General features: G+C 41.6%; 1 protein-coding gene across 2 annotated transcripts; it reads right to left on the minus strand.

Moving 5' to 3' along the window:
• Positions 1-50: 50 nt before the first annotated feature.
• Positions 51-25,531, minus strand: LOC108094584 (trichohyalin). Of its 2 annotated transcripts, none has more exons than XM_017195202.2 (7): positions 25,170-25,531; positions 25,017-25,097; positions 4,903-7,772; positions 3,852-4,015; positions 3,576-3,779; positions 899-1,174; positions 51-833 (listed from the first exon to the last, which is right to left on the minus strand). In XM_017195202.2, the coding sequence occupies exons 1-7, from the start codon at positions 25,383-25,385 to the stop codon at positions 463-465; spliced, it is 4,182 nt and encodes a 1,393-aa protein (XP_017050691.1). In that variant the 5' UTR covers positions 25,386-25,531; the 3' UTR covers positions 51-462. The 2 variants fall into 2 exon arrangements, with proteins under 2 accessions (XP_017050691.1, XP_017050690.1); XM_017195201.2 differs by having other exon boundaries at positions 4,903-7,775.
• Positions 25,532-25,719: the final 188 nt, after the last annotated feature.

Consider the following 25,719-nt stretch of genomic DNA (forward strand, 5'->3'; position numbering starts at 1 on the left):
CAATTGGTTCGACTGCAGTGGCACTTGCAAATGAAAACTTCGAGTGCGCGTTGTATTATTTAATTGTTTATTATTTATTATTATTTGGCGGCTAGTCATTAGCAAGGCCGCTGTGAAGGCGTGTCACTGGCAGGCAATAAGGGTTAACACGGCGTGCTTTAACCCCATTGCTGCCGCTCTTGACATGTTCAAATTGCATATTACATATTTACAAATTGCTAGCGCTGCACATATACACACACACAGACATTTTACAGTTTTCTTTTTCTTGGGAGGGGGGGTAGGGGAGAACACACCCTTTGAGGTTTAAATATATAACTATATATATATATAGCGAGATATATAATATGTGGGGAATACAGGCGCCGGATTGCACGTTCAAAAGTGTCATAAAAATATGTTAAAATTACGCAGAGAAAAAAAAGTGGATGTGAAGCCGGCCATCTGCCAGTTCTACAACAATCAGGAGTCGCTGAGAATGTCCTTCAGTATCGAGCTGGAGTTGCGTGTGGGTGCAAACTCATTGGAGCCCATGGCCAGCGACTGCGGTGATCCACCGACGGGTGGTGCCAAGTCGGGAGCACTGGCAGCTGGCACCGCTGGTAAAAGATGTGAACTCGTCGTCGGCAGGGGAAGATGCGAGGAGGAGGAGTTGGAGGTGGTGGTGCTGCTGGTGGCAACGGAGGAGGCGGAATTCGAGGAGCCCCCCGCCTCCAGTTGACCCGTCATGCTGAGCAGTGTGGGCCGCGACTGCGCCTGAGTCTGTGGCTGGGATTCCTGCTCCAGAAATTGCACGAAGGCCTGCACCAAGTTCTCATTGCCACGCGAAGATCCTTGGGGAGGGAAAAATACATATTATAAACTATATTCCAGAATGATTCTGGTGTAAAGAGCTCACCTGCTCCTGCCGTTGTTTGTGGCCCGCCACCCAAAATGGCGCCCAACCAACTGCTCTGCTGCTTGTTCAAGCCCACCTTGTCCGCCTCCTGGGCATTGAAGTCCAGCACAGAGGAGATCATGCGGAGCACCTGCTGCTTGTCCCCGGCATGTCCACTGACCACATAGCCAATGAGCAGGCTCTTGATCAGACTCTTGTCAATCTTGTCCGTTTGGCTGCTCTCGCTGCTCGACAATCGCTGCTCCAGCTGGCCATTCAGCTCCTTCAAACCCTCCACTAGGCAGGAAAAATGGCAGAGAAAATATAGGAATTAGCAATCAAAATGGTTATAGTGAGGATTAACTATTAAAGGGGGTTATTTGTTAAGTAAACTGAGTAAAGCGCGCGCGTGGATTGGTTTGGTTTTCTCGGGTTCTGGTTGGCATGCGGTTAGTGCGATCGGTGCACGGCGTAGTATGACATAAGTACTGGTTGTTCGATTTTAGGCACACCAGTACCTGATGTAATACTCAACCGTACAGACGCTGCTCTCTTCTTTCGATTGGGTCCTTCACTTCCCGAGGGCCGATTGAAGTGCTACTGCTCCAATGGCTGGTCAAGAGTGCTCTGCTCTGGTTTGGTTTACTTTGGTTTACCCTGGCTGGGGTTTGCTTCGACTTGGTTTGGTTTATTCATCTGTGCTTTGGGCCAATGCGGGGAAATGCAAATTCAAAGATCAAAAATCAGAAATAAAAATAACAAAAAAAAAAAATAGGGTAATCGGGATAAACGGGAGTACGAGAACGGAAACAGATTTAGATTCAGAACGAGATTCAAATTCGGAACAACAACGAGAGCAACAGGATAGGTAGACAGCATATCCAAACGATATTTAGAGGCATATATAATATATAGTATATAGGGGTATATAGATACATACAGATTTATGCATAATGCAGACATGCAAAGTAGATATAGGCAGATATATAATATATAGTATGTATATATAGAGAGAGGCTATATAAGGTGTGTACATAATATAATGTGGCATATGCCGCAGTCTCGAGCAATCTCCAATTGCAAAGTGAGTGCGTCAAATGGCTCATACCGCTCACATTTACAAATTGAGATTATTCAATGCTGCAGATACAATTCGTTTATTGTTTTTTTTTTTTTTTTTTTTGGTACGGATTACGGGTTACGAATTACGGATAACGGATGGTACGGTTTACGGTTTTTACGCTTTGTAGAGGTCCTCGTGTCTGGGTGTCGTGTGCTTAAACGCTCATATCGAACCAAACTAACTCATAAAACATCAAGTTGTTCAAATCAAATAAACAATGAGTTCAACTAAATATAAATACTAAATAAAAATAGTAAAGCAAGAACGCAACGGGCAACAACAAATATTAGGTGTGTATGAATAAATAAAAGGACAGCAAATTGGGTTACAGTGTAGGGGGATAAAGCTTTAAATATTCTACTTGTTTTTATTGTGCGGATTTCAGAGATACAGATGCAGAAAGTACAAACAGAAAAAGTTCTTCAAAGATTTTTTAATTGGTTTTATGAACTTCATTTCTTTAAATATTTAATTCGTATAAAATAGTAAGTGATTTGCAAAACTCTTTGTAGTTTTCTGACATGAGTGTAATATAGTTTCTGTGTGTTTCGCACAACAATCAAACGAGACGAACAGCTAAGGCTACAAATCACAGTAACTCAACTTAAGGGTACACATAATTGTTTCTAATTAGTTCACAACATTGAAGGCACCTAGTCGTTATAGGTTTTTTTTTATAGTGTACAGAAGTGGCCTCCTGTGGTTGGAGTGTAAATCATAGTTGCGTGTGGTTTGGGTGGTGCAGCGTTAATGGGTTAATAAACGTAACTACTTTTTCGGGGTGTTGGAAAGGGGGTTTGGAACTTTGGTTTTCAGCAGCAGTGTTCAACAACGGACACACAAGCGGACGAACAATCTTTTTTTTCTTTTACCTGTTTTGTGAGGTGAGCAGTTAACAGCCAATATAGTTTTTTATTGCCACGTGCCGTAGGTGCGATCTAACGAGTATTACTTAGTTCTCTTTTTTTCGTTCGATTTTGTGGTTAAATTTTTAGTCTGTATTTTTTTTTTCTTTTTTCAAATTTATGTTTAATTTTTATTTTGCGTTGGGGTTTTATTTTGTGTTTGGGTTTTCGGTTTTTGCGCTTTGGTGATAAAATGCAATTCAAAAAAGTCGATACCAACTGAAATTCCGAGTGTTTCATATTTAGGCTTAGCTCCCAGAATTACCAGCTGATATTTACCTTTGAGAATCCTGTGAGGTGACACTTTTCTCTCTCTTTCTTACTTCTTGCTTTCCCTCTAGCACACACATACTTTCTCTCTCACTCTCCAATAAAAGAAATACAAGTACAAGAATTATATTCTAAACATTTTCCATTTGGGGTTTTTGTGCTGTTTTTATTATTTTGGGGGTAAGGTTTTTTGAATGCGTGATTGATTTTTATTATTGGAAACACTGAAGGTGCAACACCAAAGGGTTAAGAACATGCCGGGGATGCCAGAGTGCTTCGACAGGTTTTTTTGGGTTAGTCAAAAAGAGTCTTGAGGTTACACACACGGAACTCCTCATTTGGAGTTCCTATCACCGAACTTTCCACCGTTTGGTGGTTTTCTATTGACCTGGTTACTTACCTTCATCCCGCAAAACGGCGATGGTTTGCTGGCCAGCCTCCAGTTGATCGGAGAGACGAGCCGCTGCCCTCAATCCCTGATTGGCCTCCGCCAGCTGCTGCTGCAGTGCAGCCATCTCCAATTGGAGTTGACCCTGCCGGTCCAATTGGATCTGCATTTCCCGCCGAATGCGCTGCGTGGCCATCTCGATGTCGTGGTCCTTGTCTGAAATGGACAGAGATTTACAATAAGAATTAAATGCTTACTTAGAGTGAGGAATGTAATCTGTAGACTTACCATTTTGGAACTGCTCCAGGGCGCACTGGAGATTGGTGAGCGCCGCCTGCTGCTTCAACTCGCGATCCTCGTACTGGCCCAGTTTGGCCAGCAGCTCATCCCTTTGCTGCTGGAGCAGAGCGTGCTGCGCCTGGAGGGTTTCCGCCTGCTGATTGGCACGGATACTGAAACCACAAAAAAAATAAAGTAAATATATTTAATTAATTTTAGTTGCTGAAATGTACTAGGAGTTCATTGTACATTTTTTGTAGTATGAACTTTGTATCTTTTTAAATATAAACTTTCTATCTTTTTTCTACATTAAAAGGCATTTAAGTTTTAAAACCATTCCCCACATGAAATAAATTGATTTTGGCGGAATTCGAGATGGTTTATCGATCTTCAGCTTCAGTTTTGAAATTTACAAATTTAATTGTTAGGTTAGTCAAACACAATAGGCATGAAATAAATACAAATTTGATGGATAATTTTCTTAGAAGTAAATTACTGTACACTTTTTCACACCTCTATTCCATTGGTTTTTTTTTTTTTGTGATTTTTCTAACTGAATAAATAAGAATTCAATAACTCAGAAAATGAGGCAAATCTTAAATGTTTTCTTTACTATTGAAACCTTAGTCAAAGACCCACAACTCGAATATCCTAAACCTGAACTTCCTTATCTCGAATCTCAGTTCCAAAGAATCGGTAGTAAGGACTCTTATATAACTTATTGTATTTTACTGGCTGCCCAGTGCGAAATTGATTTAGCATCTGGCGATAAGAAGTCGAACTCGAGTCGCCATGAAATGCGGAAATATGGAAGGCAATTTGCACGGTCTAAATTCGCCGGCGGGAAATGGAAAACAGAAAATGGAAAACGGAATCGTGTGGGAACATGTGGCGAATGCAATTAGCCAGCTTCGATCGCTTATCGCCAGATGATGTGACTAATGGCCACCGACGACAAGGTGACTCCCCCTTTCCCTTTCCCTTATAATTTTCTGTTCTTTTTTTTTCTTTTTTTTTCTTTTTTTTTTTTTTTTTTTTTTTTTTTTTCTGATTTTTTTACCTGGCTGAAGTGTAAGCGGTGCTGGATTTGGACACCTGTTGCTCGAGGATCGCCTGGCGGGAACGCGACTCCTCCAGATCGCGCTGCAGCTCCACGGACTCCTGGGTGTGCAGCTCCTCCACCTCGAGGAGATGGGCGCGCAGTCGTTCCAAGTCCCTCTGGACATTCGCCTGTTGCTCCAGGGAATCCGCCTGCTGTTGCTGCAGGAGTCGTTGGTTGGTTTGTTCCGTGAGAAGATTCGTGGTGAGTATGTCGGACTTCTCCTTGAGGAACGCCACCTGGTCCTGCAGCTTCTCGCGCTCCTTGACGAGATCCTTGAGCTGCTGCTCGAAGGGCTGCAGACGCTGGATCTCCGCGTAGTATTGGGTATTCTCCTGGTGCTTCTGCTGGAGCGCCTTGATCAGTTCGTTCTTCTCCTGGCCGAAGGCTTCGATGGTCTGCTGGAGTTGCTGGCTCTGATCGGCAGCCTGTTGGCTTTGGCTCAGCTCCTGGATCTCCGTTTCCCTGGCCAGGAGTTGCTCTTCGTTTAGCTTGACTATCGCTTGTAATTTGCTTAGCTCCTCCTGGTTTTTCTGGATTTCCTGCTCCTTGGCTTGCAGATCATCTTGGAGCTCCTGAATGCGTTTACCCTCTTCGGATTCCCCTTTCGACTCCTGCTCCTTGTTGAGGAGTTCCTCGCGTAGCTTCTCCCTTTCCTCGTTGACTTCCTGCCACTGCTGTTGGATCTCCGCCAGTTGAGCCTCCTTGGCGGTGAGCTTCTCCTGGCACTCATCCAGTTGGCTTGTTGCCTCGGATAGCTCCCTTTTGATGGCCGTCAGCTGTTGGTTCTGGTCCACCTCCATGAGCTCCTTCTGCTGCTCCAGTTTGTCCTGCAGCTGCAGCTGCTCCCTGAGCTTCTCCTGATCCGCCTGCAATTGGTTTTGGATTTTTGCCAACTGGATTTTGTGCTGATCCTGGATGATCTTTGCCTGAACGGACTTCTCCTCCAATTCCTTTGTGACGGCGGTTAGTTGCTCCTCTAGAACCTTGAGATTCTGCTCCTTTTGCAGCAGTATTTCCCGCAGTTTCGATAGCTCCTCCAACTTTTCCTGATCTGCTTGAATTTGCAGCTGCTGCTTAGTTAATTGCTCCTCGTTTCTCTCCAGCAACTTGGTTTTCTCGACCAGTTCCTTTTTGGCCAAAGCGAGGTGTTCTTGCAGCTGCAGTTGCTCCTGAACCTTCTGCTCCATTTTGGCCAGCAACTCGCCTTCCTGGGAAGGATTCTCCTGCTTGGCCTTCAGTTGGGATTCCAATTGCCTTTGGCTGGCGAGCGACGACTCCAGTCGCTGTTTGGCCTCCTCCAACTGCGATTCCAGCTGGACGATCGTCTCCTCGTGATGCTCCTCGATGGTTTCCAACTTGTTGCGCTTGTATTTGTCCAGTTCGTTGAGCAGGAGTTCGTTGTTCTTCATCAGTTCGTCGCACTGGAGGATGTACTGCGAGATGTCCGCCTCGAGGGTCTTCTTCTCGTGCTCGCTGACCAACTGCTGGTTCTGCACCTCCGCCAGTCGCTGCTCCACGATGTCCAAGCGATGCCACCGCTCCGTGAGGGAGTTCCATGCCCGTTCCAACTTCTGCTGCGGATGCGAGGAGCTGCTCAAGCGGTTCTCCACCTCCGCCTGGAGCAGAGCACGCAGCTTCTCCAGTTCATAGCTGCCATACTCCGTTTCCGTTTCATCCAGATCGGTGATCTCCTGCTTCTCCTCGGCGATCGCCTGTCGGAACTTCGCCTGCGCAATGCTGGCATCCAGCTCCTGGCGCAATCGCTGGTTATCCTCCCGCAGAGCACCCAGTTGCTCCTCGAGATCCTGGGCATGACCCTCCTGCTCCGCTTCCGCGTGGAGCTTCAGCTCCTGATTCTGCACCGTCAACTGCTGCAGTCGCAGCTGCAAGTCCAGCTGCAGTTGCTCCTTCTCCGCTTCGCTCAATCGCAGGCGCTTCTCCAGCTCCGCCAGTTGTTCACTCAACAGATTGTTGGCCAGTTGCTTCTCCAACTGGGCATCCTGCATCTGATTGTTGGAGAGGGTCAACTGGGAGATTTGGGATTCCAGTGAGACCAGCCTGTCGCGCAGTTTCTCCTTCGAGGGCGGGGAGGTCACCTCCGGATCTGGATCGGGATCGGAACCGGAACCGGAACCAGAACCGGAACCAGTGGCATCCGCTTGACGCACCACAATGAACTCATCCTCGCTGTGTTTTCCGGTGGAGGAACTGTTTGATGACGACTCCGATGTCTTCTTCTCCTTCGCCAGCCGCAATTCCTCCAAATCCTTGAGCAGGCGTTCCCTTTCCGTTTCCGCCAGGCGAACGCGTTCGATCAGCTCGGCATTGTCCTGGCCACGTTTGTCGAGCAGCTCCTGCATCTCGGCGAGTTCGGTGACACTGCGTTTCAGTTCGCTTGCCTGCTGATCGATCCTCTGCCGCAGTTGCTCCTGCAGATCCTTTCCAGCTGCGACTGCTTCCTGAAGTTCCAGCAACTGCTTCTGCTGCCTGGCATTGGACAACTCGTGCTCCACCAGGCGATCCGCCTGGAGTTGCTTGAGAGTGGCCACTTGAACGGAGAGCTGCGTCTTGTGGGTCAGCACATCCTGCATGGCCAACTCGTGCTGCGAGTCCAGCTCCTCCAGCGAGGAGTTTAGCTGTGCATTCAGCTGTTCCAGCTCCGCAATGCGGCTGTTCAGCCGAGCGACATCGTTGGAACCCAAGGCAATGTCCACCAGTCCGGATTCCTTTCCGATCCTATCGCCCGATCCGGCGGCAGTGGCTCCCTTCTCCTCGGCTCCGCCATCGGGCTCCCAGCACCAGCTGTCCTCCACATTCTGATCCTCATTCTGCTGTGGATAGGAAATACAGAAAATCATTTTTAGAAAAGGTAGGTACCTAATTGAGGGTTGTGTTAAAACCCTCCGCATTTAATATTTATAATTATAAAACACACTATCTACTAGCTTTCCGTTTTAATTTTGGGTTATTAAATGGTCACCGAGAGCAGAACCGTTAATCATTTTAAAAAATCTACACAGTTCTGGAAGGTGTCTATACCAATTGTTTAAGTATAGCTATTGTTTTTAATTATAACAAAATTAAAGTAACTTCAAACGATGAGGATATTTAAAAAAATCGCAGTTTTCTATTGTATTTCAAAAAACATTTGTTCTAAATAAACCAGTCTGGATAGTTATTTAAACAACCTTTTAATCGAAGCCTGGATTGAGATTATAGAATTTATTTTTGAATTCTTAAATTAAGTAAGTACCTATTTAGCACTGATAGATTTCAAAAATGCTGCATTTGAATGACAATTTACCGTGATTAAACCGCAAATATTTAGTAATGTTTGGAAAAGAATATTTCACTCTTCCATTACAATATTAACGGTAAACCCAATAATCAACACAACTGTACTTCTTAGATCCACATATGTATGTATGAATGGGTTTGCTTGGATTTGGATTGGTTGAATGGATTTCACACCCAGCTCATTACATCCTAGCCGCCAATCCGCACTTTGTGGCAACTGCTGCGCCTGCGCCACCCACTTCGGGCACCTCCTCCTCCTCCTACTCCTCCCCCTTCTCCTTCCCCAGGTTCGATTGGAAAACCAGGTCAATTGGAGGCGCTAATGGCAGGAGGAGATGCGGGGGAAAAGTGGCTTTCGGGTGGGGGGAGGAGACAGGTGCGACAGGTGCAAGTTCCGCCGGCAAAAGTCGGCGCGTGAGACATGCGCGCGTTAATGAGTTTATGGATGAGTTGAGCAAAGATGGCCGACACAGCCGACAGCGACGTCGACAGCTACGTCGCCTGAGACTGCGACGCCGACGGCCATAGCGATAAGGTCCCAACAACGAAATCCCCATAAAACCCATGACGAGACCGCTTAGCGGGCGCCAACAAAATGGCCGGGGCCGTAAAAAAATGGGTTAAATAAAATTAACAACGTTCAACAACAGGGAAACGGGCCACGAAATAAATATTTGAAAAAATGGCAAGTTAATTAAAATTAGCTCAAACGACATGCATGTGTCTATGCACACATCCCTGTATTTAAAGCGATGAATCAGAAAGGCATTTGAATACATGAAATCATTTGGCATAGACTTGGTTAATAATAAACCAAGTTACTGATAAAAACTGGGATAAATGCTATGGAAATTGTCTCCAGCTAATGGGGGTTTTTTATATTTTAAACAAGTATTTTGCTGTCTATCCAACTCTATAAAATTTGTTTTAATAAGTAGCAAGCCTTACATTCAATGACATTGCTATAGAAAAATGCTGTTGCTAACCCAATATTTGGGTAACCCAATATTCAGTGTTATTATTTAAATAAAAGGTGTGCTGTTAAGTTAATGTTTTTGGTATATATACAAGTATTGTTTTTTGTACTTCTATTTTGCAGATAAAATTCAGACTTTGCCGTTGAAAACTGTATTATTTCTAAATCGAATATAATTATTATTTATATTTAGTTGAATCATTTTTACACTGGCTTCACTTCTTCTTGTGATCCAAAAACTGCTTTAGTTGCATAAAAGGATACACAAACGAAAGACCAAAGATAAACCGGAGTTGACCCTGAGTGGAAGCCACCAGAAATGCCATTCCCACACTTAAAACCCAAAGCAGACTGGCTCGTAATAAGCATATAGACATTTGTGTATATATGTATAGCCGCCGATCCGTTTGTTTGTTCTGCCTGTTCGGCATATTCCGCTTTCCCGCTTTCCCGCTTCCAGTTCATGGGTGTGTAATTATACCCTCTCGGCCTGGTTAGGGTATCCGTATCCATATCGGTGTAGGAAAGCCGAAAAGACACTTGTGCAAACTGGGTTATCAACATTAACAGCTCGCGGAGGAAAGACCAAAGACCGGAGAACGACGACAACGACAACCACTTGCAACATGGCTGCCATTTGGTTTGGGTGTGAAAAAAACACTTGTGTTTCGTTAACAAATATTGGTAATATTATTCACGCTCTCAGCTTAAATTCCACCGATCTCGATCTCGGCGATCTACAGAGCAATCGATCATTCAAAATCGTGCCACATAGGTAACTGATACGCGATATGACCGATATATGTGTAATCTGGGGGAGAGTGTACCTCTCTGGCTATATGGGCAGGTCATATAGAAAGATATATGGTCGGGCAGAGACAAACTGAACACTGAGTAGCCATAAACGAGAGCCGACCCACCGAAATTTCCCGCCACGATAAGATAAAATGGTAATGTTGTCACAGGGGTTAAGCAGCAGGTTGTCGGAGGTTTTTATTTTTTTTTCATAAAGAGAGGGTGCAGAATGGCCGCCTAGCAACCGGAAGTTCGCAAGAAATAGTTTCACAAATTACTTTCCCCAAAAACGAATGTGTCACTCTGGTAATAAAATTAACACGTCCGAAATTTGATAGCGCAAATGTGAAATTCTAAGGAAAGTAGAACCAAAAAGTCTTAGACTTTTAAGAAATACCACTGAATTCCATTTTTGTAAGTAAAAACTATTTATCCAGAGCACGGAATAACCCAAAGTTAAATTGTTAAAAGAACAAAACACGATAAATAATCCCCAAGAACTATACTATTTACTAAAAAAATGGGAAAACCCAACTGATTATTGCAAAGTAACGTTTTAAGAAACATGTAAAACAAAAAAATTATTTAAACTGATAGCTTATAGCGAAAATAAATGGTTTCATCTAGTTTTTAAGTTCAACTTTAAGAATCTTTACTGTACGTTTGGTGTGACTACAAATAACCGCAGAAAAAAAAAGCGGAAAGGGTGCAATTTATCGGGAAATATAAACAAATATGAGTGGAGGAGCATTGCTCGATCATTATTAATTTGAATCGTTTTCGCTTTAGTCACTCCAACCCGCTGACGTTTCTACCGAAAGCCCCAATCCTTATCTTATCGCTGCCTTTGCCACAAAGATATCCGCAGTTCCCCCTTTTTTTTTGTATTTCTCCTGACAGTGGGGCTTTGTATTTTGTTTATAAATAAACATTAACCGGATTGCCTGTTTTTTTGCTGGTCGAGGCACGGCTGAATCATGCGATCCAATCCGATCCGAGTTGTACTTTACCCAACTCCTCGATGAGTCTAGGATCTCGAAATGCGAACTGGGGGATTCGGAATTCGAATCGGAATCGGAATTCGAATAGGAATTGGAATTGGAATTGGAATCGCAATCGGAGCTTATCAGAATGCGCTCCGCTTCTCCACTTTTTCCGTTAGCTGGGATCCGTTTCTGGTGGTGTTTGGTTTTCGTCATTCCGCAGCGAAATTCAAACACTGGCGATACCCGGAATTCTGTGTCAGCGAATCGGAGATTTGCGAGGGACCCAGAAATCACTGGGAACAATGCCCAGCTAAGTTCCTAAGTTCGTTTTGTGGCCATAAAAACATTTGAAGGGGTGGTGCTAGCCGAGTAATACCACTAGAGACCTAGGCCCAGACTGTTGGAATTCTAGTTTAAACAAATTACTTTGAAATTCCCAGTTAGAAAGCGCACTGAGTAAATAATAATTCGTCAGGGGTTAGGTTTTCAATAAGTAAATAGAGCGTAACTTAAGTTAACTGGTACTGATTTTCATTTAAATAATAGTAATGCTAAGTTAATAAGCTGATTTGCAAATAATAGTCAAATTATGGGCAAGACTTTCGAATTCAGGCAAATCACGGTTGACCGATATGAATATAATGGAAAGTGACAAATTATTGGTTGATCGAAACAATGGCGATAAGGAGTAACTCAATTAGACTGGTGCTCCACCTCGATAGGAAGCCCATGGAAAGTTTTAAATCCTTATCTACAGAATTCCTATCCCCATTCCGATTTCAAATCGGTTGTCTGGCGGCTTTTTTTGGCCAGACTCTGGCATATATCATTCTGCACTATAGATTGTAAAAAAACGTGCTCTTCTCGTGATGACACAATCTAAAGAAATTTCAAGAACACGTTCGCTATATTAGAAAATTTATGGCTATAACATTTAGAACACAATCTAATAAAAAGCTGTATCATTCCTGCACTGAAGTAAAAAAATGTAGTTACAATTATGAAGTAGTTTTGATTTTCAAATGGGGAATTTATAAGACACTTTGATAAATATAATTCATTCTTAGGATTGAAACAACAACCACATGTTATTCTAATTTTTAGTTCACCATAAATCAGAATCACCAGTTAAATTTGAATATTAACACTTTTTTGTACTCCACACACATATGAATTCATTTTTTTGCAAACTTTTTTTGAACATGAGCTGAGCAAATGAGTAATAATAAAAATAATAATTTAGTGTATGCAGTGCAATAAAACGAAGAGGAAATTACATAGTTAATACGAGGAGATGTCAAGACGCGACAAAAGTCGAAAGTCAAGGCGGGCTTAAACGGAAAAAAGATGAGGCAAAAACCAAAAAAAAAACAGAAAAAAACGCGAGGAATAACTCAAGTTTAAGCCAAGTCACTCTCGGGCATCGCCGTCTCTTTCTTGCTTTCTGGCTTTCTGGCCACCCCGTGCACTTAGTCCCTTCCCCTTGGCCCCCAAGTTAATGGGCATTATTACTAACTGACGGCAACAATTACATTTAGCAACAACTTACAGTTTTTACTCGTCAGCTGAGCGGCGATTTTCAATTTCGATTTGGCAGCTTCGCAGAGAATTTATGCCTCGGTTTTCCTTTTTTTTTTTTTTTTTTTGGGGATATTTCTGTTTTTCCTCTTCTGTTTATTTTCGTTTATTCAGTTATTTAGTAATTGCCGTTGTTCACAAGCGAAAACAAATAAAAAAAGTTGTTAAAAAAAAGTGCGGACTTGCATATCGTATAAATTTTTCACTTGATTAACCGTCGCGATTTTAAAACAATGGAAACGAAAAAAAATATTAGAACTTTAGAATTGTAGTGTTCTTTATAGAGTTGTTTTTTCTAAGCTTTAAATGGGGCGGTAACGATGGGGTGGCGACGCCGGCGCGAGCAGAGGCGGCGGCAGAGCCGTTGGCAGAGCGATAGGGTACCGGCAGGTCTTCACCGCTGAGCGACCGATCGACGAGTGATCGCTGCGTGCAGTGGGCCGCCGGGAAATAGCGACCGCCGGTCGAAAGCAGCGGAACTGCACCCGAATGCAGCCGAAGTGGGGAGCCGAACTTCGGGAGCAGAAACGAAGCCCGGCTAGAGAGGGAGAGCGATGTGGGGAGAAAGACAGCTAGAGCGGGGGAGAAAGTGAGAGAGTGGGAGAGTCGGTTCGAGAGAAAGAGAAAGAGACACAAGATGGCGCGAGAAAGGATCATATCGCTCGCTATCAGATCTATTAATTTATTATTAATATCTCAAAAACTCTATTTCCGACTAAAAATTAAATAATTTTTAAATAAATATGTAAAAAACGATTTTTCCAATCAAAATACACAAAACATGAATTTTTCCCATAGTTAAAACAAAAGAAAGTGCTTTAAAATGCATTATACAAACTATTAAATCATTTTCTTAAAATAAAAAGTGTCAATACAGAACTGTTTAATTATTCATTTACAGTAAAAAATAAAAATGCTTATAAATGTTGTTGAACTCTGCAGAGAATATTATTAAACATAATTCAAACACGATATTGAAGGGAGAAACCAGTGAAATAGTTGACTCACACAATCGTATGCCATAGATAAAAATATAATTACCAAAATCCAAAAATCCCATTGACTGTCATATTAAAAAACCCCCTTTCGGATATTTCCAAAATGTTATTATATCTAACTTATTATTAATTACATGTTTTATCACATAAGAGATTTTAAATATTACTTGAAAGAGCAAATAAAAAATAAACCTCGTTATCATGATATTATTATTATTGTTATTACCCTATTATAACTTATATTTTAGAGGTATGCAATTTGAACCCTTTTTAGTATGCTCGAATACTTTGACCAAGTTCCCACAATTTCTAACGAGATCATGAAGAGGATGTTATTAAAGAGGGACTTTAGGTAAGCTAATACGGTTAATCTCGAGTGTGATTCACTACTCTGATCCACATCAAAGGTACTTTAAAACCAGAGATAAAGAACGAACTCAGGTTGGGAGATAGCACCGACGGGGTTAATGGATAAAATGGAAAGACATCCATCATGGGAGCTGCTCCGTGGCGTACATAACCTCACTTGACAACGGACGGCTATATACGGATATGTGGATATATGGATATATAGCGATATGCACACGTTGCCAGCAACTTCGACTTGCTCTCCATTTCAAAACTCAAATAATGCGCGTCGGCTATTTAACTTGAAATTAAGCGACGTTTGTTGTTGTTTTTATTTTTTTTCTTTCCTTTTTTTTCCATTTTTTTTTTGTTTTTTGTTTAAAGAATTGTCAATGTGTGAGTGTGTGTCGGCCGTATTGTTGTTGTTGTACCGCTGGAGACGGCTTTATTTGCTTATTTTGCTCATTTTGTTTGTTCTCAGCGCTTAGTGCCTCAGTACTGTGTGTGTGTGTGTGTGTGTGTGTGTGTGTGTTGTGTGTGTGCTCTCTGCTCTGCGATCTCCTCAGTCGTCTGTACCGCCTCTGCCGCCCCTACCGCTTCTGCCGCCGCTGACGTTGCGACGCTGCACCGCCTGTCAAAATCAGCTACAGTCCAGCAACACTATCACGACCTCAAAAATGTGCAATTTCTAAAATTTAACTTTCAACAGGTAACTCAACTGCATTAAAAACACAAATCATAAGGTTAAACTAAACAACATTTTAAGTTAACCGGTGGAGTTTAACTCAAGACTCCCAACGACAGCCAATACTAACTATTCTATTTGTATTTAAACTAGTAAGGTTTCGAATTTAACAACATTCGCACATAATCCATTTTGGATTTTTAATTTAAAAACCAAATAAAAAAAATCTTTCTTACCTAATCAAAAAAATCTGTACAAAAAAAGTTGATCTACATCCCTAACTGACTAAAATTATTTATATTTGTACAATACTTGTTAATTTATAAAAACTCCTGGTTAAAGAACTGAACAAACCTATTGATTGGAAATTGTAAAATATTTCCTATTCAAAGATGTTATACTGTATTGGGGCTATATTTTTTATACTTCTTCCTCGTTGGAGAGCGAGGAGATAGCCAGTTGTTAAAAGAAAACAAATAGCGAAGACATCCACGCACTCACACCAGCTCGTAAAAGGTTTGGCTTAGAAAGGGATGGCAGGATAAGAGCCCCACTCCCCAAAAGTTGTCATATGGGTATTACGTGCCATGTAGATAACATGTATGTAGAGTGGGACTCGTCTCCGTTTTAATTTGTTATGTCGGGTTTTGGAGAAAAACGAAACCGTACTTTTGTCTTTTCGCTGTGCAAGCACAATTAGAGATTGTCCCGCGGTACTTCGGATTGTATTTTCGGCTATGTCTATATGGTATATATTATATATATTTGGGATTCTAGTGGTACGAACGAGTGTTCCATATGGCCACGTCGTTGACTTTAAGCGGGCTGTTATTACTGGTGTATTTTTTTTGTTGTTTTCTGACTTTGCTGTTGCTGTTGTTGCTATTGTTGTTACTGGCGCAATCGAGCGTCTGTGTTTAATTAGCAGATAAAAATACAGTCAACCCATGAAGGTAGAAACACACCGGCGCACACACTCGTCTAGAACCCATGGAACCTCCCTCCATCTCTGTCGCACCTTTTCGGCTTGGGGTACTATCAACAGTTGGTTATAGTGTGTATATATATACATATGTATATCTACATACGTGTAAAGTATACCTATGTACTGGCAGCAAACATGTTGCAGGCGTTAATTAGTTTTGGGGCTTTTCTTTTATCAGCAATACATAGGCGGGGGAAAACAACTGTAACAACAAGGCGGCAGTGGCAGTGGCAGTGGCAGCAGTGGGGAGTCACCAACGAAAAGCACAAACGCTCTTCAAATGCATTTCGTTCTGTTGCGAATGCAAAGCGAATCGATGGGGAGACCCCGGTACTTAGCTAGCTTCCTTGTTCCACATCCATATCAATCGGGCGTGCAAGTTAACAGTGGCGTTAACATGCGTTAAGTACTGGGTACGGACTCCCCTTTTGCCCCTCCCCCTCCCCCTTTTACCCACTCCCCTCATGACTCCTTCAAAAAGTCGCCGCCTCTGTGGCGCCAATTGTTCCAATCGATTGTATAATAAATTCCTCCCCATCCCCGTTGTGACTTTATCCACGGATCGTTTCGTTTTCTGAGGTTACTCTTTTTTTTGTAGGTGGGAAACTATGTCTAAGAAAACCCCTTTGAGGGGCGTCAAAAAAAAAACTAGAGAAGCTGCGCGGGGGGCGGTGGAAGAGACCCCATTTCGAATTGAGGCCACACTAACCAAACCAAAACAGGGGCGCACCAAAAAGGGGGTTTACAGATCCTTACAGCAAAAGTAATGATAATCTTATCTTGAAGAGATAACAATATATACATCTTTGTATCTAAAGAATGAAACTATTTAATCTATTTAATATTTTATGATTTCTCAAAACAATGATCTTTTGGAAATATTAAATACATTTAAAACATTTGTTATATCCGCTCTAAAAAATGTAAAGTTATTTAGGTTAGGCATCCATCAATCAAAAACTATCTGAAACTACTCCACTGCCTTAAACAGATACAAGATGCTAACGAACTGCAAAGATAATAAATATTTAAATTGTATTTTATTTGCACACGTTCGATCAATATGTGGAAAACACGGTACCAGCACACAAAAAGCGGTACGTGCATAAGTTAAAGAAAGCGGTCACCGAAGGAGAAATAGAGAAAGATACGGCTGGCGATCGAGATAGAGATCGAAACGTGGATGGCAAAGAAGAAGAAGAATACCCGATGCTTATACGGATGCGGATGCGGATACGGATGTGCGGATGTATCGATGACGAAACGTAAAGCTCTGACGTCGCCAGCCAAAATCGATCTGTACCAAATTGGAGCAGAAGATATTCCGAGGAACAGAGCGTCAAATGGAGGTAAATAGATATATACTATATATGTACATAACACTTGGAGAGCGATCTGCTGGCTGGATGGATAGGTGCGAGTATCGCTCGATGGGTAGATACTAGTTACCTGGCAACGGACACCACACCGGACACCGTCGAGATGGCGATACTATTCGAGATGAAGAACCGAGCGAACCGAGCGAACCGAGCCGCCGGCTCTTGTGTTGGCATTCATTTAACACGTTGCTGTTAAAATTCAGACAAGAAATCAAATTCAAATAACGCGCTTCAATTCGGTCGCACACAGTCGGCTCGTAACCGTTCCATTTAAGATGCAAAGATGCACGGCTCGAGCAAAGACGCCAATTTCCATGGCTTTGGAGCCACACTTGGAGATACAGTCGCCAGCACTTGGACTACAGAAGCGGATGTGGTGTGGGATCGAGTTCAGAGCTTCTTGGCAAGCTCAAATATAGTTTCGATACATATTTTCAGTCTTTAATAATATAATATTACTAGTTCTGTGCCTATTTAAAGCTTGAAATGTATAAAGATACAAATAGGATCCCTTTTAATATAGAATTATTGAGGGGGTTTTTATTGAAATGCGAAGATCATTTGAATTGCTTGACTTCCAAATATAAAAAACATAATTCAACGTATTTATCAGGTGTTTATGAAATTGTAATCCTATTCTTTCCTAATTGACTTTTTTTACGCAAAAACATCTCTTAACTCAACTAATTTTTGTAACCTTTTAAAATATACTTCCTAATATCTTTCTTTATTGCTTTAAAAAAAACTCATGCTGCCACAATAATTTCTATATTTTGAGTCGCAATCTATGCATCCTATCTCCTAGATTTTCTCACCTCCCATTTACCTGAGTCTCCCTGTCGCCGTTTCTATATCTTTTGCCTTGCTGCAATTGTTTTCGTTTTGGGCCAGCCAAGATCCCTCTAACGATAACTAAATGAAAAGGCAAACATGGAGACGGGGAAACTAACTTTTCTTGAAGGCAAACAAATCCCATTTCCATTTAAGCTAGAGCAAACAAACTCTGATTTTTGGGGAAAACTAATGCATATCGTTGCCCTTAAATTACACTAAAATTGTTAAGTTAAATAATTCAAAATGTTTTTGTTGTTGAAAAATTAGAGCAGCCTTTTGGAAATACTTTTCGATTTAAAATGCCTATGCGATATTTCGTTTTCGGGTTATTTATAGTGTAAGCTAAACTTAAAAATAGTTTTATTACTTTTTCTTTCGTTGTTCCCCCGTCTAACCTTCAGATAAAGACTTTCAATGCGCATTTACTTTGCTGCATTATTTTTTAGGAGGACTAATTGGAAAATGCCGAGAGTGGCGGGGAAATCGCTGGTTGCCTCGCTCAATTTGTTCGCCTATTTTATGGACTATGAGCCATTTAGGTGTTCCAGTTTTTTTCGCTTTTTTTGTTTGGTTTTTTAGTTTGCAGTTTTTAGTTTCGTTGTTTGAAATATATACGTTTTCTGCACTTTTTTTTCTGAATGTTGTGGCTTCTGCCTTGGCGTACAGGTGAACATATTTCCATTTGCTGTCGTCACCGGCTTGTGTTTATGCAACTGCGCGACTTGCCAATAAAACTCGCCGAAACGCAGCCCCCTTTGCTTTTTCCTAACCCCCTTTTTCCCCCTCCCCCCTCCCCTTACACCGATTACCCCTGTCTGTTTTCCCCGCCAGTAGTTTTCCAGTGCAAAAACTCTGGGCCATAAATATATGGATGCTTAAATTTCGTCATTTACGGCTCGACTGGCCTGCAAACGAAAAATCTTTTCATAATTTAATGCTTATTAGCATTTGTTCGCCAGTCAGCCAGATTTAAGGGGGGGAGTTTGCGGGGGTGGCACTGCGTAATTGCTAAGAGGGGGTGGCAGTGGGAGCGAGAGAGATGGAGGGAGAGAGAGGGGGACAGACAGACAACTGACCTAGAGCCAAAAGCAGTTGGCAACGTGGCCAAGAGGAAGGTTATGTGAAGTGAGCCAAAGTAAAAACCACACACAACTTTGAGACAAAAGCGGCGAACGACAATTGGAGGCCCCACTAATCCGTCAATCTTCGATATAAATCAGCCGAAAGAATGCCACAAATCTGCCAGCAAATACACGGGGTTGTCGAGCACCTTGCGTGACAAATGCATTTTGGCCAATTTCAAAGAGCCAAGCTGCATTGCACAGGCGTTGGTGGAACAATACAAAAATATGACAACTTAAGATGGCATTGGGAACTCTGAACCATCATCTAAATATGTTTTCCACTGCAGAGATAGTTAATATATATTATATAACTCAAATTATAAGTATTTTACCAGACATTTGAATAACAAGATTGAGATAGGTTTCACCCGAACACGAATCCATTTTATGTTCAAGTAATTTGCTTCAAACTTGGCCAGGGCAACTCTTTTCCGGGCTTCTCTTCCCTTTTAATTTATTCAAACACTGCGACCCCTTTTAATGGCGCTCCTGATCTTCGAGCCCGAGTTCTGCATGTGCATCTGTTTACTGAAATCTCGGGAGGTGGCTCCGAGCACATGCAATTACTAGCGAAGGTTAAACGCGACGGCGATTGAGCAACTCGCTGGTGGCCATGGCAACTCTGGCAAATGAATGGGGAACCCCCTTTTCGATGCTCCCTGCACTCTACGCCCCTCGACAGCGACATTTGGGCCTCGAAAGCTGGCGCAGCTCGTTAGAAGCACGCGAAGCTAAATGGAAACGGAAATGGACTCGCTTCGTGGATGTGGATTTCGATGTGGATGTGGATGTGGATGTGGAAGTGACTGAGAATGAGTTGGAAGCTGAAGCTAAAGTCCCCATTCACAGGCAGCAAATTGATTTGGACCAAGATTTTGGGTCCACACAGGTCCGCCGCATTGTTCAAAACTCACATACTCTTATAAAAGGTATTTCAATTGGGAAGCACAAGCATGTGTACTTATTAACTGAAATAAAATCTAAATTTAAGGATTACAGATTGTATTGCCAAGTAGCACAGTCAAATATTTGTAATTTGTATATACAATTTAAATTATTGAAGAGGTTAGTCGACAAAGAAAACTGATCATAGAAACAATCTTGAATAATTGTAATGAATAAAATTTATGAAAATAGGTTTCTTGATCTTTCCTTAGTTCAAAAAATTGTTGACTTTAAAATATGTTAAATTAGAAACTTTAAAAGAGCATTTCCACCTGCGGTGCTGGAAAATGCCACCTCATTTTCTGGCTCATTTTCCATTTTCCACGTTTCGCCGTTTGCTGGTTCGGAGTTGTTGAAGTTGTTGGCGGCAGTTAGTGAAAATTGGCCGCTCGCTTCGTTGATTGTTTATAGGAACCCACGGGCAGCCGAACAATGTCAGTCATCAGCAACAACAAATGTTATAAAATAATTGCAGGTCTCCACTGACAGCAACAACAACTGCAGCAGCAACAGCAGTAGCAACAGCAACAGCAGCAACAGCAACAGCAGCAGCAACTTAAACTGCAACTGCAACTGCACTTAGCGACATGCAACGTTTGACATCTCATTGGCCGTGGGTCAGTTTCTGGGAACTGGAGAGGGGGGGATGGTCGAATTGGTGGGCGGAATTGGTGGGTGGTTGGGTGGCTGGGCGGTGACAACAACTGCACAAAAAATACCAGGCAGTCCAACGAAAAATTGTCGTTTTCATTCGTGCCTAGATGAGCTCAAAATACAACGCAGCAGCAGCAGCCACATTTCATGATTGCATTATCATCATCGCCATCATCATAGCTGAATGATTTCGCTGACCATAAGTGCAGGTCCCCACCGTAGTTACAACGATTATCAAATACGTTATTAAAAAAAAATATGAACAACAAAAATAATGAAGATCTCCATGAACAAGAGTTACACTGGTAAAATCAAAAGCAAGTTGTTTGCATTTTTAACACACAAATGGTTTTTGGAAAAAAATTAAATATAATTCACATCAGTAGAGGAATTCAAATTTAAAATTATATTCCTCAATGAATGTTTTGAACAAGCATTATTAAGAATAAACTATATAAATGATTGCCATAATGTTCTTAAAGAGGTTTTATTAAATTAAGGAGTCAACTGAATCATTTAAAAATTAATGCTCGTTGGGCTCTAAAAATTATGTAGACCACAACATATATAATATGTTCGAGGCAATCTAAATCTAATTCAATTGAAAGTTTATATACAAATTGAAGAACTTATTTACTTTAAAAAGTCCTTTTCTTTTCCAATCTGGAAGACTAACAAAAAACAATGAGGAAACTACATGGTCTGTCTAAAATTTCAACAGCTCCTGTTCATTAGTCGCTTTTAGACCCGGAGTATGAAAAATAAACCATGTCGAATTTGAACGGCAGAAAGGGCGGAAAGCTGGAAAATGGAAACGTTTAGAACGATGAAATATCGGACACGGAGACCTCGCGATCCGTGGCCAATGGAGAAATGTCGCCCACAGTCCCCCAATAATCGAGGTGCTTTTGGGGGGGAAAGGGGGAGGGGGGGGGAGGGGAGAAAAGGGGGGCAAACTAAGGTAGCAACAAGTGCAGCTGGGACACATTTGACACAGTTTGGCCGAGCGTAACAAACCGCGTTTATCAAATGGAACTCGATTCGGTTTTCGGTTTCGCTCTACCTCTTGACGGTTGACGTGTCCAAAAAAAAAATATAAAAAAATATATATGTATAAAAAATGGAGTAACCACCTGCCCAACGGACCACCCCACCCACCACCACCCACTGACCCAAACGAGTGAGCCAACCAAGCGACCAATCAGCATTTCCGCTCTAATGAAATCTGTGCAAGATGAACGCCAATCGCCATCAGGAGAGCTCCACGATTTGCCGGATAATTATGATTATGCATATGGAGTGCTGCTGCTCATTCATTTATTTAATACCTCCAATGTCTATACTACGTAGCTTGTGTTCGAAAAACACGCAGTAAAATCTGATTTGGCCAGTCAATATGGCAAATATGGCGCGTTTCCGGTGCCTAATGACATTGAGTGGCGCCATCTGGTGGAATTGGTCATCTTGGTTCGAATTGGTCAGATATCGCACGATTTTGGTTTATATAAATTGCGTAGATAAAGCACAAAAAAATAAATAATGCTTACTGGAAATCTTATAAACAATGTTAATTTCTAACTTTATAATTATTTTGTAAACAAATATATCGTTAAAGGAAACATGAAACTGTTTATAAGATGATTTTACTATTACAAAATTAGGTTTTCCTTTTTTTCCAAATCAATATATACAAATATAAAAATAAGAAACTTAATCCTGTGCGTCAGATATAAAAACGTAATAATAAAATAATGAAATTAAATTTAAGAAACCTGGAATTTTATATTCTAAATAAACGAATTTTACATTCTTTAACTCGAAAAACGTAAATATATTTTTAAAAAACATACTTGTCTGCCTAATCTGTCTCTTCAACAATGGAAGTCGGTCCAAACTTCTCCCCTAATTCCCCTTTATTTTTAGTTTTTGGTAACTCATTATCAACGCCAGCTGCGTGTTCGCTGCCTCGTGTCGAGGGTTTTTGGATTTTAATTCCTGACCGTAATGCGCCCACCAAATCATTGCGTTTTTAAATTTGACAATTAGACTAATTTGCCGCTGCTGCCTGTTGCATATGGGAATTTACAAAAAAAAAACCTTTATTTCAACTCACCCAATATAAATACCGAAAAAGTACACACCAGAACACACGAAAAAAAAAAACTGCAGTCGTAGAGAAACTTCCGGCAATAAAATTAAATGCAAAGAACAAACAAGAACAAAAAATAAAAGAACAATTTACAAAATGCGAGTGGCCTTCTTTGAATGAAATTTCACACGATTTTCAAATGCAAATCGCGTTTGACTTCGAATTCTTTTCTTTTGTAACTGAACTGTTTTTAGGCCAAAACTGAGCACACCGAATGCCAAGGAAAATAACTGAATAACTGAGTGGAAATTAACACTTTATGCGGGCTTTTGGGAGGCCCTACGTGGATCGATCGCACGTAACCGAGTGAATGGCAGCCAGCAGGTGAACCGGGCTTTTATAGGCCCCCAGGTCCAGGCCACCAGGCCACCAAGCGACCAAGCCACCAACCCCTTTGCGATCCTGGCCAGCTCGACCCGGATAAGATAACCAGCCGATGAACATGGTGCGATGCAGATGTCCCAAATGCCCGCCTAATGGGGATGATAATGGTTGGCAGGAGCAGATTGCCATGTCCCAAATCCGACTTCGGGGGTTGGGGATGAGATGAGGGCACACTTATCGCCGGCCGCCTGGCGCAATTATGCAAAACAATATGGTGGCCCGACTATCGATCCGATTGATAAGCACAGATAGTCACCCCGAGATAACCCAGAAAGGAAAAGCGAGGAAAACACACATCAAAATTATCGACAGGGAACCACATTAAAAAAAATCCAGAGCCCTGAAGTTTTCCAACTTTGAACCGAGTTCAGAATGTTAAACTGAAATGATGACTCCTTCAACAATCAACACCAATATTTTGTAATTGATAATGATTCGATTTCAGAATGAAATACTTAATGTTGTGACTTTAACCCAATTTTGAAAGGGTATACTTCTAAGTTTTAATCCCTAAAATATTCACAAAGTAACATTTTTGAAAAAGTTAAATTTCATAAAAACTTCCCAAAAGATATATTCAAATAGTGAACCAGAGGAGGGCATTGATAACAGTTTTCATATTGATTTCCTCAATAGCTGACTGTTCAGATCTCGGCTGTCCCGATAAGCCAAGTGTATATATTTTATCTATAAATATCAAATGATGCAATTTTCTCTTATAATTTATGTTCCTCTAATTTGATAGGAAGTTTTTACATTCGATTAGCTATATAACAGATATATAAAATATGGGAAACCAATTGAAGCCACGTTTAAAGGGATACAAGAATATATGACGTAAGCTATTAAACAATTGTGAAACATTAATGTCATATCAAATTTGATATCCATAGTAAGTAACCGAATTTACATATATTTTGGAAACATTGCTGACCACAGAAATATACTTATTTTAACAGTTTGAATACCTAACAGATACTCCACCCAATGGGACAATAATAAAAGCAATAATTTTTATCAGAGGTACAGTTGTGTTTCAGTGGGTCCTCGAGCCCCCCAAACAACTCTCCAACTTACAACCCCATCGAAGTGGCATCGGAAATCAGAGGCACTTAGGGTTGCTCTTTAACGACTTGCCTAATCAGAAATAATTCGGTAAATTAAACAAGCAGTTGTCGCACGGGGAGCAGCGATAGGGTTAGCCGCACTCCTAGATAAGGCCAATAGGCATATGGGGTGATCAAAAAGGAGACCAGGGATTTATGACAGCCAGGCAAATACATACAACCGAATGGGAAATCAAATAGAAATTTCTCAATTTCGTTTTCCAACGCGTAGCGGAAGTGATACAGGAGAAAAAAACAACTAGACATAAAGTAAAATAGATATTGATATTTTTCAAATGAAATTGCTATGAGAACAATGTAAGGCCTGTTTCTTTTCTCAGCTTAATATATTTTTTGTGATATTGTTATCACTCTACTTAAGTAAAAATTAAGTCCAAAGCTGAATGTAAGAATTAAAGTCTTTTAAGTGGGTATATTTCCTATACTTTAATTGATTTTATGTATACACGATAAGAGAGTCAGAAAACAAATTTTGCTTAAAGCTTTCGATGATCACTTTCTGCTATCCTAATAACCATTTATCGGATCGAAATTCTCCAACTGATTAATACCACAGCTACATTTCTTTCTGTGTGGGCAACATTGTGTGGCATCAGGTAAAATAAAAAACGAGAAACTGCAGATAAAAGTCGGGTAGTGCCGACTCCTAGCTTATCGCAGTTTAAATATTAATACAGGGATATGTGGCCGAAAGAGAGCTGGGCTTATCGCGGCCGAAAGATAAAGCCGGGCAAACACTGGAGTGCAGTGGTGGATTGGGGATTCCTGGAAGGTGGAGAGGGCACCGGAAATGGGTTGGCCCGGCAGCCAGCTGCAGGTTCCACTTACCAGTTGATTTTCCTTCGCTGATGTGCTGCCTTTCGGTTCCTGCTGCTTCAATTTCGACAATTCTCTTCGCAGTGCGGCAATCTGGATGTGGGGGATAAGAAAAGGGGATCTATGTGAGTGACGAAGCCACAAAAGTGAGACTGGTGGACTCACCTCCCGATCCTTCTCTTCGCATCGCCTGTCCAGCTGCTCCTTTTGCTCCTGCGTCTCCGCCAGCAATTGCAGCGACGTTTTGGCCTGCTGCTCGGCACTCTGACCATGTCCTTCGAACTCCGGATCGCCGGGTCCTGCCGTTTCGGCCAAAACTTCCTGGGCCAAGTTGGTCAGTTGGCCCTTCAGCGTGCTGAGACTGTTATTCAGCCACGACATCTTTTTGGGGGGCGGTCGGGGGCGTGGTTGTGCTTCTCGATCACTTTCTTGTGTTTTTTTTTGCGGCTGAACTAAGGATTTGGGGCGAATTTTGTCTAGTTTTTTTGGGCAATTTTTTGCGTGGCACAAACTGCAGCTGATTTTGTTATTGTTATTGTTATTGGCCAAGGTATCGATTGCCGATAGGCAAACTGGCCGCAGCACAGCGCGACGAAGAGCTGGATGCTGTGGCACTCGGTGCAAAAATTCAAAATGATTTAAATACTTTAAAAATATTCTCGTTTTAATTGTAAGGAAGTAACAAAATATAAATAGCAATGACTGAAAAAAGGAA

Source organism: Drosophila ficusphila, unplaced genomic scaffold (assembly GCF_018152265.1).
Source record: "Drosophila ficusphila isolate 14025-0441.05 unplaced genomic scaffold, ASM1815226v1 contig_198, whole genome shotgun sequence".
Lineage (NCBI taxonomy): Eukaryota > Metazoa > Arthropoda > Insecta > Diptera > Drosophilidae > Drosophila > Drosophila ficusphila.